This window comes from Vicugna pacos, chromosome 5 (assembly GCF_048564905.1).
Source record: "Vicugna pacos chromosome 5, VicPac4, whole genome shotgun sequence".
In the NCBI taxonomy this organism is placed as follows: Eukaryota; Metazoa; Chordata; class Mammalia; order Artiodactyla; family Camelidae; genus Vicugna; species Vicugna pacos.
Genome location: NC_132991.1, coordinates 83940427 through 83957795, shown reverse-complemented (window position 1 = coordinate 83957795; position 17369 = coordinate 83940427). Strand labels below are relative to the sequence as shown.

Genomic DNA, 17369 nt, shown 5'->3' with positions numbered 1-17369 from the left:
GAAGGCTTTAGTCCCCTAGTACTTCCCTGAGTTCTAAAGAACAGACTCAGTTACTAATTATGGAATTGAGGGAACACAGAAACAAAGGAAAAGTAGTCAAGCAAGAAAAGTAATGACAGCTTAAACAACAGTTTAGCGATTGTTAAACTAAGGGATAGACACAACAATCTGATGCATATCTTTGAGTTGTTTTGCAGAAACTGAGACATTCCTCCCACACCCACCCAGGTGGAGGACAGTGAATACAGAGGGACCAAAACTGGTGAACCCCAAACTCAGTGGAACCAGATGGTGGATGATTAAGATTCCAAAACATAACTTGTTACTTCATCACCAACCAATCAGAAGAAAGACTGTGTGCAGCAACCCTCATCCCAAATGTTACTTTTAAAAACCCTTCCCTGAAAGCCATCAGGGAGTTTGGGTCTTTTGAACACAAGCTGCCCATTCTCCTTGCTTGATCCCCTGCAAATAAACGCTGTAGTTTCCTTCATCATAACTGGGTGTCAGTAGACTGGCTTTGCTACGCTGTCTGCTGCCAGACCCAAATTCAGTTCAGCAATGTAAGTAAATTATGCTCCACAGGAACCAGCTGTGACCACCCAGCCAGCACTTTTCAACATCCAACTCTGGCTGACAGTAGTTCAAGGGCTGCTTTTCTCTTTCTCATAGCTATGTGACCTCAAGCAAGTAATTTAACTTCTCCATGGTTCAGTTTCCTCGTCTCCAAAATGAGACTACAAGAGCATATATCTCTTGATCTATTAAGGTTATCAGTAGTGAGATAATTCACGTTAAAAAAAAAACCTGTGACAGTGACTGATATATAGTCACCACTCAGTGAGTGTCTTTCAAAGATTCTAAATTGCACTCTATTTTTTCACACTTTAAAACGTCTGAAATGGGCAGCGATGAAGTCCAAAATCTTAGAATAGATACAATTTAGTAGTAGTATTTTCAGAAGGCTCTGATTTGGGGGACAGTTCCTCTTCACCGCCAACTGCTCGATTCATTCCCGCGGGAATGACTTTTCTTTTCAACCTTTGAAACTTTCTCCACTTCTGGGGCGAGGCCTGACAGGCCTCTCTTTCCGGCACGTAATTTTAGATGCGCGGCTTCCTTAGCCAATACGGGCTGCGGCGGCAGCACTCGAGAACTTACGGCGGCGCGGCACCCACGCGGCCCCGGAGCCAAAGCCAAACCGAAGCGTCCCCGCCCGCCCGGCCGTCAGCTGATGGGCCGCCCGCCGAGGAGGCCGCCGCCGCCGCCGCCGCCGCCGCGCGAACATGGCGGCCGAGATCCACTCCAGGCCGCAGAGCAGTCGCCCGGTGCTGCTGAGCAAGATCGAGGGGCACCAGGACGCCGTCACGGCCGCGCTGCTCATCCCCAAGGAGGACGGCGTGATCACGGCCAGCGAGGACAGGTAGGCCAGGGGGTCCTGCGCAGGGCCGAGGCGCGACGGGGGCGGCCCGGGCTCCCGCCTGCGACCGGGTGTGGGGACCGTGGGGGTCGGCGGCCTCGTCCCTCTCCGCATGGGGGCGTCCACGGCTCCCGGGTCGCGCGATCTTGTGCCCCCGCCGGCTCCTCTGGCCTTTAGGATGCCCCCACTCCCGCCCGGTTCCAGCCCGCGGGTCCTCCGAGTCTCCATCCCCTCCGCGCCCCTCCGGCCCGCGATCCCCGTCCACTGCGCTCGGCCAGCCCGAGACCCCCATCCCGGCCGGGACCCCCACGGTATCCCTCTAGCCCGGGACCCCCGCCGCCGCCGCCTCTCCTTTGTGGAATTTCGCTCGCAGCTGGAAGCGTCCGGACCCCTGGGGGTTGCTTGGCCCTCCGCGGACAGTGCCCAGCTACCTTCTCCGGGCGCCGGGACTGGCGGCCGGTTACCGAGGGACCTGGTGCCAGGGATTCCCTTCTGGCAGAAAACCTCCCGGGACTTTCACGCCCTTCCTTTCAGCTTTACGTAGGGGTTTACACCCCTTTCGAGCTACACCAGGTCCCTGGATCAGTTATTTTGCCACAGCTGCTAGAACCGCCTGAATTGTTAGATACAAAGTAGTTTTTTTCCCCCTCTAAAAGTGACTCCTTAAGAAAAGACTTAAAGTAATAATAAACGAAGCTTTTATTTTAAAGAAAAATTTCCATGTCCACCATTACTGGAAAGCCAGTCATCACTTGTAAAAAAATTAAACTAATAGCTAAAATATGTTAATCTGTGTGCACTTTTAGTCAGCTCTGTCTTGTACCAAGACGTCTGGCCCACCGTACTTTGGGACGCACTGATCTGATTCGATTTTCTCACTTTACCCAAGAGGAAGGAAACTGAGGCCCGTGGACAGGCACAGAGATACTGGTGACGCTACAAATACAACCCAGGACTCCCTAAACCAGCTGTCTGGTCTTCCCAGGGCTGTGTGATTGGATTGGAGAGATTATTTGCTTTAAAACTTTAGCGTTTTTAAAACCCTAAAAGTTTAAAAGGTTAGTGGCTTTACCGTGGAAATTTGGACGAAATGACTGTGTGAAACTGGGCTTCCTGAGTATGGTGAGTGGTCTCAAGTGGCGAGGTTACACAAGTGGAAAGACTTTCTGGAAGAAGGAAGGTACTGCTTGTTCTAGCGTAGAGGTGGAGTCCAGCATTTTGTAATCTGTCTTTTGAAGTCAGGAGCTTTGAAAAGGACCAGTCCCGAATGGGAAGAGGAAACCTGAAGCCCCTAGCGCCTGTTTGACCTTTGTATTTTGCTTTAGAGTGAGTTTATTGTGAGCCTGCAGTTTACATGCAGTTGACCTCAAACAAGGTAGGGAGTGATTGGTAGGACCTGGGTGTGGATGTGAGAGCAGGAAGGGAGGGGGGAAGGAGGGCTGCCTGAGCCACAGGGAAAAGAGGAGAATGTGGAAAAAAAAAACGAAGAACAAAATAAAGATATTTGCATCATAGATGCAGACAGTGCTTTATACTAGTTAGCTGTCTTTATTCAGTAAAATATTTTATTCATGACTCATGTGTGTTGAGTAAATTGCTGAATGTTTGAGATTACTGGCCAGGAGCAGTGCTGACCAGTGTTTTATGGAAAGTGATTACTGAGCTGCTCTGGGACTGAAATGTTCTGGGGGAGCCTCCCGTCAGCTCATTTTGTCACTGGGACGCAGCAGGGACCTGGCCGATGACTGGACCTGGCGAGGGTTGAGGCTCTGAGTTTCTAATTTGTGTTTATCAGGCCTTTGGAACTACCTGGAAGGGAGGACACTCTTTTTAGCAGGTGCTACACTTAATGATATGCATGAAAGCTAACGGCTGTGGGTTTCTGTTGTTGCTGTCATTGTTGTATGTTGTGGTTTGTTTTTACGTTGTCCTAAATATGAGGCAAGTCCTCAGTCATTTATTTATTCACTTATTTATTTAGAAATACAGTACTTAGTGAGTGCCAGGCCCTAGAGATACAACAGGGATCAACAGTCATAGCACCTGCCCTCACAAAACTTCTGATTCATTTATTTTATGGCCTCCAACCTGAAGGAACCAGCCTGATGAGGAAGCAGGCACTGACCGCCTTCATTCATCAAACAAGCATTTATTGGACACTTCTTATGTGCCCGGCCTGTGCCAAGTCTGTGGGTAAAAAAAAAAACTGACTTTGAAATTGCTGTTTCCAAAGGGCCAGATGGTGTGGTGAAGAGATGGCCCTGTGCTCTCGGCTTCCTGGGTGCTGGGGAGACACGGAGGACGGAGGGTTCTTGGTTGAGGGCTGGGCTTCCAGGAAAGCCTCCTGGAAGAGATGTCGTTGGAGAGAGGAGTGGTCTGTGTGAAGGAAGGAGGGGTGCGCATCCTTGGTCCAGGCAGAGGGAGAGGACGGGAGGGAATAGCCACAAGTACAGAACCACAGTTATTTCTAGTGTCTGGAACAAAAGGCATACTGAGAGCTGGAAGGCCCAGTGTCCAGTTCCAGAAAGATCCTCCTCGGGTGCCGCTCTTAGGAATTTGGATATTAGTTTGCAAGCTGTGGGGGACCATCAGAGAGTTCAGAATAAGCAAATGACATGGTCAGAATTTGTACTTCAGAAATAACAATAGTTAACCTTTCAAAAGTCCCTTCCCTCTCTCAGTGCAGAATGAGATCTCTGTATATGATGCCTCCGGTCCTTACGTCTCCCCACAAGGTGGGTACAGCCTCCTTCTCTTCTCTGCAGTTCCAAAATTCAATGTATTTTAAAAGTCAAGTGTGTTTTGTTGGTTTTTGTGAGTTGGGCCTGAAAACTCATTGGTGCTAAAACTTGACCTGCATAGATGAGACTATGTGAATCTTTATTTATCCTTTGTGGTGTGAATGTTCATTCGTTTTACTGCAGAAATAGCAACGCACTTAATTGCAGATGCTGTCCCAAACCCAGCTAGGAGTTTTACGGGATATGTGGGGGAAGCATCCTATTGTAATGAACGTTTGACTCTTTGGAAAACTGGGGCACAAAAGACATTGAAGTAACTACCCAAGGTCACATAGCTAGTAAGTGATAGAAACGAGGTTTGAACCGAGGTCTGACTCTGAGGCCCTGTTCTTTTTGCGGTGCACCTTGTTGTTCTGCACATTTGGAGAACCTGAGTCCAGGCGGTATCGATGATTGACGACTCCCGCAGCAAGTGTCAAATGCTAGGATTCTGCCCTTTCCCCCCACGGGACATCTGGCAATAATCTGGAGACATTTTGGTTGTCACGCCTGGAGGAGGGGACTACTGGCACCTGGTGGGTAGAGGGCCCTCCACGTCCTGTAATGCACAGGTCAGTCCCTCATGAAAAGGATTGTCCAGCCCCAAATGTCAGTGGTGCCGAGGTTGAGAAATCCGGGTCTGGGCTTAATGCACTTGTTTATCTGGTCTCTCTAGACAGTGGTTTCCAAACTTGAGTGCGCATCGCATGGGGATAGATCTTGTTCAAACACAGGTAGCTGGGCCGCACCCCAGGGATTCTGATTCAGTGAGTCTGGGGTGAGGCCTGAGAGCCTGCATTTCTGCCACGTTTCCAGTGATGTCCATGTGGATGCTCCTGGTCCAGGAACCACACTTTGTGGACCACTGCTGCACACTAACGAAGGGCCCTTCGTCCTGGTGCTTGGCTGTGGAGACCCGCTGGGAGAGGATACTGTCGACACTCTGTCCTCCTTTTTGTCAGCTTCTGGGATGTATTTGCCTGTGGTTATTTACGTATACCCGGCTATTTCCCCCCCAAACCAAACTATATATGATAGAACTAAATACAGATAATTCCCCCAAGGGGTAATAAACCAATGTGGAATATTCAGCGTAATTCCTTCATACCTGGAGTCACGGGTAACGATGTGAGCTTAAGGGTCTAATCAGAGACCTTCAGGGGTTACTGTGCCATGAAGGGTTAACAGATAAGAGGGCTGCTCTTTCATATGCATTCATTTATGTTTTGTTGAAGTAATATATACCCTAAGCCCTTTTGTTTAACTTCATCCTTCGAGAAACCTTAATTAGTATTTTTAAATTTTAGTTTTCAGTCACCTGCACTTTGGAGCTAGAGTATTTGAGCATCCAAAGTGTAAGAGTGCTAAATTCGTGAAGTTAACAAAAATACTCTTGAGCCAATCAAGTGTGACTGTCTTCTCTAGTCAGGAAAACTCTCAAAATAAAAGTAATAACCTCAGTAATACGGTTAAGAATTTGAGCTACAGCAGTCATTTTCCTGGTGGGGGAAACAGAAAATGAGACTGCGTTCAGAACAGAACTGAATGTGGTGAGACAGCGGGAATCAATTCCCTCGACACGTTTGCTTTTTGAACTTCTCTGCTGCAGACTGCACCCCGAAGGTCAGACAGTTGGTGGTAGGATAGCATTTTCAAAAGGTAAAAACTTTATTAAAAGACTTATAATCAAGTTAAGGCTGTGGCCCTGCTGTCTTCATTTTTGAAAAACAGACTGGAGAGACGCGTGCTAATCCTTTTGTTTCAGGGGCTTGTGGGCCAAGATTGGTTTCTGCAAGAAACTCAGTTTTACCCGGCCTAAGTCAGGCAAAGACAGATCTTATATGTTTTGAGGTATTTTGGAATGTTGCTAGGCTGATAAGCAATAAAGATGACAGAAAAGCAACTTTTAAAATATTTTTGGTAGCATCTTCTTTTTGTTTGTTTGTTTCACCAGGTATTTAATATATTTGCTTCTTTTTAGACGTTTCTCAGCATATTAAGATGGTTTGAAGGAAAAATTGTGTACTTGCTAACTGTTCACATGGAAATAATCAAATAAACAACTTGATTTTTAAGTTATGCTTACGAGGAAACCTGGCGTAGCTGGAAGTTTTTCGTTTATACAGAAAACCAGACTGTTAACTGCTGTATTTTTGTTGTTGTGCAGTGCCTAAAAATAGACTCTTTAATTTGCGTTACAAAATAAAGTGAAGACACGAGAAGGCAGGAAGCAGCGGTGGGAACGAATTTCTTCCTCTGTCGTTAGAGCAGTTTTTCGTTGTTAGGATCATTTTCTTTTTACAGCATATTTAAGAAAAGATTCTGTATCTGGAATGCCTGAGTTTGAATCCCAGCCCTGTGACCTTGGGTGGGTTACTAATTCTCTCTGTATCAGTTTTCTCATCTGCAGAACGGAGATTTAGCGGCACCTACCTCATAGGGTTTTGTGCAAATTAGATGAATTCAGAGGCAGAGCTCTTTGAACTGTGCCTGGTGCAGAGAAAGCGCTTTATACATGTTGGCCATTATTTTCATTCCCATTTATTTTCCATTTAATTGCTTCAATCTCATCAAAAGCTAAAGCTGTTTCTGCTTCCTATGTCCGTGAGTGTGTGTGTGTAAATAACATGCAAGTTTTCCTATCTGAGTAGGGCAATACCATTTTGGGCGTGACTTACAACCCTAAGTTCTTATAACTGTCTTCAGGTCCTGCCTTTTCATCATTTCCATATTTGGTCACTTTCAAGTCGCGTCAGTCACAAGTTTTTTCTTGTAAAGTCTTTGCCCTGCTGTGTTAGGGAGCCCCAGGACCACCTCCAGGTTCCTTGATTCACTAGGAAGACTGCCATCACACGGTCATCCTCAAGGCCATGATTTATTACAGCAAAAGGACACCAAAGATAGACAAAGGGAGAGGTATGGGGCGAAGTCTAGAGGAAACCAGGCGTGAGCTTCCAAGAGTCCTGGCCCTGTGGAGTCACTCAGGAGGTGCTTTGTCCCCCCAGCAGTGAGTTCTACCATGTGTGTGAAGTGCCATCTCCAGCGAGTGGTAAGAAACTCAGTACCCACAGTTTTCACTGGGGGCTGGTCATGAAGGCAGCCTCTGCCTCCCACGTGCCCCAGTTCCAGACTCCCAGAAGGAAAGCAGGTGCTCAGTGGTCTCTCAAATGTTAGAGTAGATCCATCAATAAACCTAGTAGGAATAAAGAAGCCTGGACCAGAAGGGAAGAACAGGCCTTCCTTACTGCCTCCAACTGTGTTCTTTTGGGTTAGGTTATCCTTGTGCTTCAAGACCTCCAGGCTGTGGACAGAGTTTGAACCTTTTTTTTTTTTTTTTAAATTCAAGAAGCAGCGTTGCGTGGACCCTGCATTGACTGGTTCCGTCCTGTCTGGACTGCTTCTGCTCCTCCGGGTTGTGACGGCTTGTACCCTCCTAGGTGGCAGAGGTCACAAAAAATGATTTTGATGCTAACCGTGAAAAGATAACAGCAGGAACGGTTCCTCAGGTGAAAAAGAACATCTGCAGATAGAAGCCAGCCATTGGCCTCCGGAGCAGCATTACTCATTTAGGGGCTGGCGCAGGTACCTTCCTCCTAGGACAGAAATCAGCAGTCTGAGAGTCACCGTCGCTGTGAATGGTGCCCAGGACTCCTCCCCTAGACCGTAAAAGACGACAGAAATGTTAATTTTTTCTAAGCCCATCTAATTCTCCTCTGTAGAGAGAGGCTGGTTTCCCTGCCTTTCAGTTTAGATAATCAATGCAGTAAAAATCTAGTGTTTTCTCCGTTTGTTATCAGAGGGGAAAGGTGGCTTTCCCCAGCATTAATGAAGAGGGCAGAGATCAGGAGACTTGGCTGGAAGGGAATTGCTGTTTATTTGATAAAAGCAGATTGTGCTATATCCTTTCCTTTTTCCCTTTTAGGCTAACATCTTAATGTTATAGAAACCACCCCAGCTACCAGAATTACAGATTTTTTTTCACTTTGAGTCATTTTGTTTAAAAAAATTTTTTTAATTGAAGTATAGTTGATTTACAATGTTATGTTAGTCAGAACTACACATTTTTGTCGGTAACTCTGGAGGCACTGTCAGACTAGGAAAGAATATCCTTTGTAGTAAGTGACAGAAATGTGCGGTGGTTTACCAATATTTAAAACAGCATCAGCAATCTTGAGAGTGACTGGAAAAATCAGATTCCCTCAGACTTACTATTTGCTCAGAGTTCAAAAGAAACCGGACCTGGGGCTTAATTAATTTGTAACAGGTGCTATACTGTATATTCTTTTAAATTGATTAAATAATCCCTGTATATCAGTTTATAATTTGTAGATGGTTGAATTGCTTTAATTTGGTTATTTTGGGATGACTAGGGTGTTTTTTGAGAAATTTTTCAAAAGATCTGGTTTTGGAAATGCTGATGTGTCAGACGAGGTAGAACTTGACCTTGTGACTTTACAGAAACACTCGTGTGCTTTTTGAATCTACTTATCAAACTGTGGACATGATTTTCAGGGTAATCATACTGGAAAATAACATGTATCGAGCCTAAATGTGTGTTCTAATGGAGTTACAGGTTTAAAAGTGATGTTAATCATGACTTGCACAAGATACCTCCTGGTCTGAGAGCCAGTGCTTTGTCAGAAGAAAACTCATGCTTTGAATCTATCTTTGCTCTACTGTATTGTAGCTTAAGTAGATGAGGCTGTATAGACTGGGTGATTTCCTAAGTCTCCTTTTAACTTGCTTTTAATCAGCTCTTTGAGAGAGTAGCACAGAAGGACCAGAAGAATAAAAGGAGCCTCTCTACTTACTCTGATCGTCAGGAGTCTCTGTGAGCAAAGGGCAGATTAATCTCCCTGGAATAGATAGTTCGTCCGGCCTGTGGTTTTTAGTCTGCTTTTTATGTATCTACTGTAGTAAGATAAAAGAACACACTGAATTATTATCCTTGATAGACAGGATGAAAATATTGAATGATATTTAATCAACAGTAATGACGTCATATGCTTTTCCAGTAACCTCTTTAGGTTCTGAGCAAAGCGAGGATCCTAGAGTTTGGTTAAAAGTTAAAGCGGACTTGTTTGTTTACTAAGTACTTTGAAATTCTTGGCACTCAGTAAATGCCAAATGCTATTTTTATTTCCAGTTTTAAGATCTAGTTCCTAAGTATTATGGAAGATATACTATTTGGAACAGAAAACCCTGTATTAGTTAGCTATTGCTATGTAGCAAATCACCTTAAAATTCATGTTATCCTTGCTCATGAGCCTGTGAGTCACCTGGGCAGGCCTCCTGGTCACAGCCAGGCTCACTTCTACGTATGTTGGCCCTGCTCATCTTGGCCAGTCTCTTTCACGTGGCTTGCTAGCCACAGGCTGGTGGAGGATGGCTTTACCTGGGACAGTGGGGCTCTCTTCTGTGTGACCTCTCATCCTCCAGCATGCTAGCCCCTCTCGTTCTTGTAACTGGGGCAGGCTTCCGAGAGAGGGCCACTGTACTCAGAGCTGGCACTCCAGCACTACAGCCACGTTCTGCTGGCCAGAGCAAGTCACAGGCCAGCCCACATTCAAGGTCAGAGAAATAGATTCCACTCTTGATGGAATCACATTGTAAGGGCACGGATAGGGAGGGGTGAAGAACTGGGCCCATTTCTGTTGTTTGCTGCCCTGAGCACTTACGTGTTGTATGGCATACCGAAGTTGATCTTGAGGTGGTGAGAGGTTTGTTAGAATCATTGTTCCTATTTAACACAGAAGTCAGGATTTCTTTGAACTAAGTGAAAACTTTGAAGTTGGACCTAGACTTTTCCACATTCGGTATTTATTTGGAGAAAAAGGGGAATTTAATACTTCGTGTTTTCTTATTGTTTAGGAGTTCCTGCTCTGGAGGATGAAATGTGGCGTTTTCTGAATTGCCATGAAACATTGTTTTATGTATGAATTACCATATAAAGCTGCTTCACTTTGTATTACTTACTTTGGTAACGTTTTGACATGTGAATTTTCATCATCTTTGGCAGAACAAGTTGATGGAGTCAGAAAAGCTGCCCCAGTGATGACGTTGGTTTGTTTGGCTTCAGGACTTTTCCCTCTTGGCTTCTGCCTCCCTAAGTGTAGAACAGAGGCCTCAGCTGTCACCTTTGCCAGGAGGATGCAGCGTCATGTCTTCTATGGATCACAGCTTTTCTGGACTCCTGGTGTGTGTGTAGAATGCAGGAGGTCTAGGCCACTGCAGCTCACTGCTGTGAACTTCAAGAAGTTCAGTGGAGACGTATTGATGAAGAGGGCTGGTTTATTGCCTTGTGTCTTTCAGGCCAGTGGGTCTTGTGCCTTTCGGTGTCTTGTCTTCCCTGCCTTTCGGTGCCTGACTTCTTTGCCCAGCTCTGCTGGCTCTGTCCCTGCTCACTGCTCCCAGGGAGTGATTGATGCTCTCAAGTCCCTGTTCACCTGGCACCTCCAGTGCTGTGTCCAGGTCCTCCTCACCCCTCTGTACTGACTTCTGTGGGTGCATTGGGTCCCCTGATAGACTCCGCAGGGGCACGACATGCTCCAGACTTCCAGGCCTGACTCGTGGTAGAGAGATCCTCAGTGAGGGACCACAGAGCCCTTAGAATCGGCCACACTGAGAAAAGGAAATTGTCTACACCCTGTTTGAAACTGCCTCGCAGTCTGGTACCTGCGCTGTACCAGAGCTCCGGTCTGACTCCTGTTTCTCTGCAGCCTCACTTGCTCTCAGTGGTAAAGATTTAATAGGCACACTCCGAGGGAGTACACTTGTGACATGCACAGTTTGAGATAGCTGCTCTTGAAAATTAGACAAAACAAGTCCTTAGATGCCTCAGGGTTAAGGAGGAGGTGTTTAATTGTTGGTGGCCCTGCTGGCCTCCTGCTTCTCAGCTGCTACTCATCTTTTCTCTGGGGACCACCGCTCCACTCCAGGAGCCAGAGTCCTTGTCTGCTTCACAGATGTGCTCCCTTCTCTCCTGCTGCCCCTCATCAGCCTCCTCTCCCGCCCTGCCCAGCCTGACGCAGCATGCTTATGGAATTTAGTTCTATCATTTTATATTATGCTTTAAAAAAAAAAAACCTTAACATTTCATGAACATTTTTTCATGGCTCTGTGGTTTTCATAACTAATTTCAATGACTATTTAAACTATTGAATTATTGTGTTATTAACCCATTTCATTATTTAATGTTTCCCCCCAATTTTTACTCTTTTAAGTAATGCTCATATGAACTGTTTTAAAATATATAGTTCTTTTTTTCTTCTTCTATTAAAAAAATGTCTTCAGAATCCATTGGCAAGCTGGAATTCTCCTATCAATTTATGGTTGTTATTTTTGCCATCATTATTAGTAGTAGTAGGCAGGAAATGTGTTTCTCATTATATGGAGCAAAATTCTTGCCAAAAAATTAGTTCTTATTACAATACTGGCAAAAAAATCATGAGAACCCTAGAAATGGCACTTCATTATTGTTTTCAGTCATTCCTTTGGTTAGCCCTGCCCAGCAATACATTTTAAACACATTTCAGCCTGAAATGTTTAAAATAAAGAAATACAGTCCAACTTTGGCATTTCAGTTATCGTGAAAATAAGTGAATCAATCATTCATCGTACCGAACAACGAGATGGGTAAGGTCATGATCATGATGTGCATCTAGAGGGGTTTTGTGTGTATCACATTGTTGTTTCACAAAGACGTCTGTCCGTGGGGAACCTCGCAGCTCTACGGAAGTGCATGCTTCTTGAACTAGGAGGGCAAAGGAGACCGATGGTAGAGCCCTCCCCAAGGATGGCAGCGGCATGAGGAAGTCTGACAAACACTGAGGTAGGCTCTGAAAGAAATGACACATTTCCTTTCTAAGTACCTTTTGGAAAAATACCAGGCTATTGTTTTTAAAATAACTTAAAAATAGAGCTTGGCAAAGATGGACATGTTTCTAAGGTTTTGATTTTAAGGAAAGACTTTCTTTCCAGATTGACATGATCTTGGAATATCAAAGAAAAGCCTTCTGCTAGAAAAATGGGTAGACTGAGTAGCAAGAAGAACATAAAATGAGTTTCGGTGAGTGGGTGTAACGTTGTCAGAATATTAAAGGAGCGGTTAATCTGTTTTTATCTCAGTTCAGAGAGTGGCTTAGACATTCATCTAGGCAGAAAATATTGTGGTTTTGTAAAAATAAAACCATCTGATCTGGACACTTTGGCGATCACATGGTGTGTTAATAGCATCTAGAGTTTTTAATAGTTTGCTCTTCTAAAATATTACTAAACAGTATTATTGTGAATAGTAGATTTTGTTTCCAGTTTACTGAATAGTAACATTTTTTTGGACTGTGGAATTTCTTGATTTTTTTAAATAGTACAACTTAAGCCTGTTTTTACAACCATTTTTTAAACCAATGAGACATATTCTGAATGCAGTACAAAAGAAATTTCTGTATTACTTAGTAGAAATTATACAACTCTGTTTAATACAATCCCAATAGATAATTTGTCTTGCCCATTTCCTGGTGTGTCAGCTGGGTGCTGACCAAATGGTAGTACTGATGTCTTTCCTCCAAAGGAAATAATTCCGTGTTTCAGTAGGTAGGTCCCGTTTTGACCTTGGACTAGTTTATGTATGATTCTGAAGCTGCGAAGTTAAAATGTGACTTTTCCAGCTTGGATGACTGGGCGAAAGAGACACCTTTAAGGTTTCCCACTTACAGTGGACTTCTCTGCCATCTGAAATAGCTCTTCTCTGAAGAGGACACAGGGTAGAGCATGTACCACTGAACCCTCTGTTGAGTTACCTACCTGACCCACAACTTTTGAGATTGATTTGGGAGGTTTTAGAATATGACAGCATTCTGGTCTTTAAAAGATGGAACAGATACAGCAGGTTTAGCAGGTTTAAGCCCTTTGAGATATTGTGTGAATGAAGGCTCTGCATGATGCTTTGATCTTCACGTGCTTTGGCGTTTGCTATACTGTCTTTGCAAGTGCAGTAGAATCCTTGAGCCGATTTAATGCTTAGAGGAGAGTTGGCCCTTAATTCATTGTAACTCCTTCTGTTTCATCCCCTATGTTGAACATAAGGAATGAAATGTATCTGTAAACATTCTGTATTAAGTAACATAAAATATAGTCAACAAAATGTAATGCTGTATTAGTAGTTCAGACCTAAGGATCATCATTGTAGTTTCTATTGATTATTTTAGGTGAGGGAGGTCATGCGGAGATGGTACCCAACCTGCAGTATGCTGCCCAGATGAACTACTGTCTGGAGAGAAAGGTCCTTGGCAGGGTGGGTCCTGAAGGCCTAGGGCGTACCCTGAGCTTGGCATATCTGGGGAACAGGAGGATGATGGCTTGCTGGGATGCAGGGTCTGGGTCTTGGAATCAGTTGAACCCCTGATTTGAGATAATCACTGGTGGGCTTTGAGCACAGAGGCAGTGGGATCAAGGCTTCTTGGAAGGTGTAGCTAGTAGGAGACATGCCTGAAGTAGACCAGAGGGAAGAGCCACCAGGTGACCTGAGAGGAGGCTGGACTGTGGCATGAGTGAGGAGGGCTGGACTATGGTAGGCATGCTGAGAACAGAGACAAGGGCCAGTGTCCTGGGTAGGAATTGCTGCTTACTTCTTAAAAAACAAGCAAAACCCTGCAACACCATTTAGGCATGAGCCTAAAGAAATGAACGGTGTTTTAATCAAATGTCTCATCAATGTTCATATTTTCAATTGTTTCATAATAATATACATATATTCACAGTTTGATTGAATCAGGATCTAAGTAAGTCTCCACACTGCGATTGCTTGATGTGCCTGTTAAACCTCTTTAGTTGTAGGCTGGTTTTCCATCTCTGTTTTTCACCCTTGCAAATTGTATATAGAAGAAACTGGGTCATTTGTCTGTAGAGTTTCCTGCCATCTTGATTTTTGCTGAATGCACCCTCGTGGGGGCATTTGTTGGGTTCTCTGCATTTCCTGTAAATTGGTAGTTGGATCTAGAGGTTTGATTAGATTGTGCGATTTTAAAATAAAACTGGAATTGTACTGCATTTTGTACTTAACAGTATATCATGAACATTTTCCCTTGCCATTAAGTATTTTTCATAACTTGATTTAAATGGTTTCAAACAAGAAAGATCTGTACCGTGAAAAAGTCTTCACCTCTGAGGTTTGTGGAAGAAGAAAGCTAAATAATCATGAATAGTAACCAAGAACCCACAAGTAGTAACAGAGCGGTTTAAATGTTAACCTCAAAGAGTGCTAAATTTTGATTTACGATGTCACATTCCAAACTGTAAAAATTGTGGGTCTGCTCATACATGCATTAGTCTGACCTCCCTCTTTCTTCCCTTTTAATTTTGGACGTGAACGTGGACTTCCTAGACCTTCTGTCACAGTATAGGTACTCACGAAGAAGTCTGCCTGATTGTCTTGCCTTGTGAACCTTGTCACATAGGAGTTTGTTTAACAATGCTTCAATAAGAGACTGCATCCGGGAGTCTTCCCGGTGTGCTGTGCAGACACTGTGGATTGGCACCTGCTTGATTGCAAATGACGGAAATACCTCGAGCTTGCCTCTTAGAACCCAAGTCTAGGGAAGTAGCTTGGCCTTGAGAGCAGCTGGCACGAGGACCCTCCACCTGAGCTCTCCAGCTCCCCTGTTTATCTCCACAAGTTGGCTTCATTCTCCACCCCCCCTTGTTTAATGGAGGTACTGGGGATTGAACCCAGGACCCTGTGCATGCTAAGCAGACACTCTACCCCTGAGCTATACCCTCCCCACTCTTTCCCTTTTTTTGATATACAAGATTCTCCAGTCCAAATGGAAAAACATGTGACCAAGAGCAGTCGTTTCAACTGCCGGACACACACTGATCTATTTGTCTCTCTCTTGGTTTCCGACTTGCCTGGTTTCTGACTTCTGGTCTGGCCAGTTGTGATCGGGCTGAGATGTAGAGGAAAAGTCCCGGGTGATTCAGCTTGGCGGAGGTTCCGCCGTGACCCGTGCGCAGCGGCCGGAAGGCGGGCGTGTTGCACAGACGGCTGATCTCACGCACGTGAAACAGCGTCATGCCTGCTGCGCTGCTCGGTCGTCTTGCTTATTTGCACGCGTGAAGGTCAACGTCTGGTCTTTATTTGCTTTTACCATTTCCAGTAATCTGTAAGATCTTAAGTAGAGCCGGGCAAGTTCTGACAGATGTGAACACCCATATCACCAACTCCCCAGAGCCTTACCACCTCCCTAGAAAGTTCCCTCATAGCCCTTTGCATTCTCTCCTCACCCCCAGAAGCAACCAGTATCGCAATTTTTATCCTCATAGACCAGCCTTACTTGCCCTGAACTTCAGATGAAATGGAAACATACAGCGTCAACATTTCGCCTTACAGTAGCTTAGTTCAAGGTTGTAAACGTTAATTCAGCGCGGGCTGTGTGCCCGAATCTGTGTTGCTGCTAGGAATGCAGGCGTGATCGCCACAGAGCTGACGGTAAGGGACAGTGAGAGAGTTAGGAGTCGCTGCCAGGGCGGAGCAGGGCTGTGCCTGCCGAGGCCTGTGCGCTAAGGGTTCTGAGGAGGAAGAGGCCCGGGGCACCGGGGAGGTTCATGAGTGGATACTCCTTACTGTGCTTCCAGGGCGACGAGCCAAAACATTGAACTTTGGCTCTTTTGGTCATGTGTCATTTTCCTGCCTGTGTGCAGGATTTCCTCATCTCCCCGTGTGGGTACTGATGAAAGGTGGGGCCCGGAGACTGGTGTGGGGACCATTTCCTCCCAGGGCGGGGGGACTGGGGGTTACTGGTGAAGTGGCTGTGGCGTGGGGACGTCTCCCCCAGTTCCCCAGAAACGTGTTCTTTCCCTTATGTCTGCTGCTCTCTTCATCTGGCCCAAACAGTCAAGTGACCAAGTGCAGTTTGTCTTTGCCAAGAGAAGCAGGTCTGTTTTCTTTGTACATCATCACATAATGAGCAGTTTCCATATTATTAAAATTATTTGAAATCTGGATGCCTGTCTGCTGTGTAACTTGCCATATATGGTCATACGGAAGGTAACTGTAAATCTTTTGTGCGTGTGTACGTGTACACAGTGTATATGTATACATATATACCAATAGGCTGCACATATACTAGTGTAATGTACCATATACTCTGTGTGTGCATTTGTGTACTTGGTCCCGTTGATTAACTTTATAAGGTCAGTTGGGCTATAGTAATGACACTAAAATAAATGTTTTCCGGGAGCAGAAAAGAAGATAAAATTACTGAAGACTACTGTTTTTTCTCTTCTTTTTTCCTCAGAACCATCCGAGTATGGCTGAAAAGAGACAGTGGGCAGTACTGGCCCAGTATTTACCACACGATGGCCTGTGAGTAGCCGGACTGTTCCCTCGGAGAAAAACATCTCTGACGTCTGTGGTGATTTCAAAACGGCAAATTAGAAAGTGCTGTTCGATTTTCTTGATGGGCCTCTCAGTTGCCTAATGCCTCTGAAAGTCCGTGTTAAACTGAAGAATTCCTTTTCTCTTGCAAAGGAGGCTGGGCTGATTGGCTTAACTGAAGCTGACTTGAGGAAAACTGGGGGAGAAAAAAGAAGAAAAACCCCTCATTCCCCTCCCCCCCATTTTCCTTTGTCTTAATTTTGCCAACTTACGTTAGTGGTGACGTTGTACTTGGTAATAGCTGATAATGACGCTAAAACAGGGCTCTGAACACTCCCCCGCCTTCACAATCGGTCTTTTGTCCAACTTCTGCACAAACTCTGAATGCTACTGAGAGATCTGGTCCAAGGTAGCAACACATTCTAAATGGAAAATTTTCTCAGTAGTCAAATATATTCTAAAAATAAACCCAGAAGATAAAGCTTTTGCATTGAGATGTAGTGACATAAAATTACATTTAAATTCTACCCTTCCTGCAAATCTAAGCAGCATTGCATCCTCCTCTCCCACTCCTCTTCTTCACCCTTTCTTGAAAAAAAATGCCCAGGTACCACCCAGGCCCACGCCGGGACTGTCCTGCCACCCCCAGGGGCTGCACGAAAGGCATCTTAGCTGCTGATTTTCTCGTGGTTTTGGTCCTGAGTGAGGGATTTTCCTCAGTTAAGGTTTCAATATTCAGAGGACCCCCTGGAAGAGAAGGACTCTGGGGCATGCTTGGTGGTTTGTTTTAACGTTC

At 45.0% G+C, this 17369-nt stretch overlaps 1 protein-coding gene across 1 annotated transcript in view; it reads left to right on the top strand.

The window, feature by feature from the left end:
• The first annotated feature begins 1189 nt into the window (after positions 1 to 1189).
• WDFY1 (WD repeat and FYVE domain containing 1) overlaps positions 1190 to 17369 on the top strand; it is a 43621-nt gene continuing 27441 nt past the window's right edge. The window contains exons 1-2 of the mRNA XM_072961741.1: positions 1190 to 1423; positions 16494 to 16561. Of these exons, the coding sequence (XP_072817842.1) occupies positions 1287 to 1423; positions 16494 to 16561 (205 nt within the window). The 5' untranslated portion in view covers positions 1190 to 1286. The remainder of the gene's footprint in view (positions 1424 to 16493; positions 16562 to 17369) is intronic.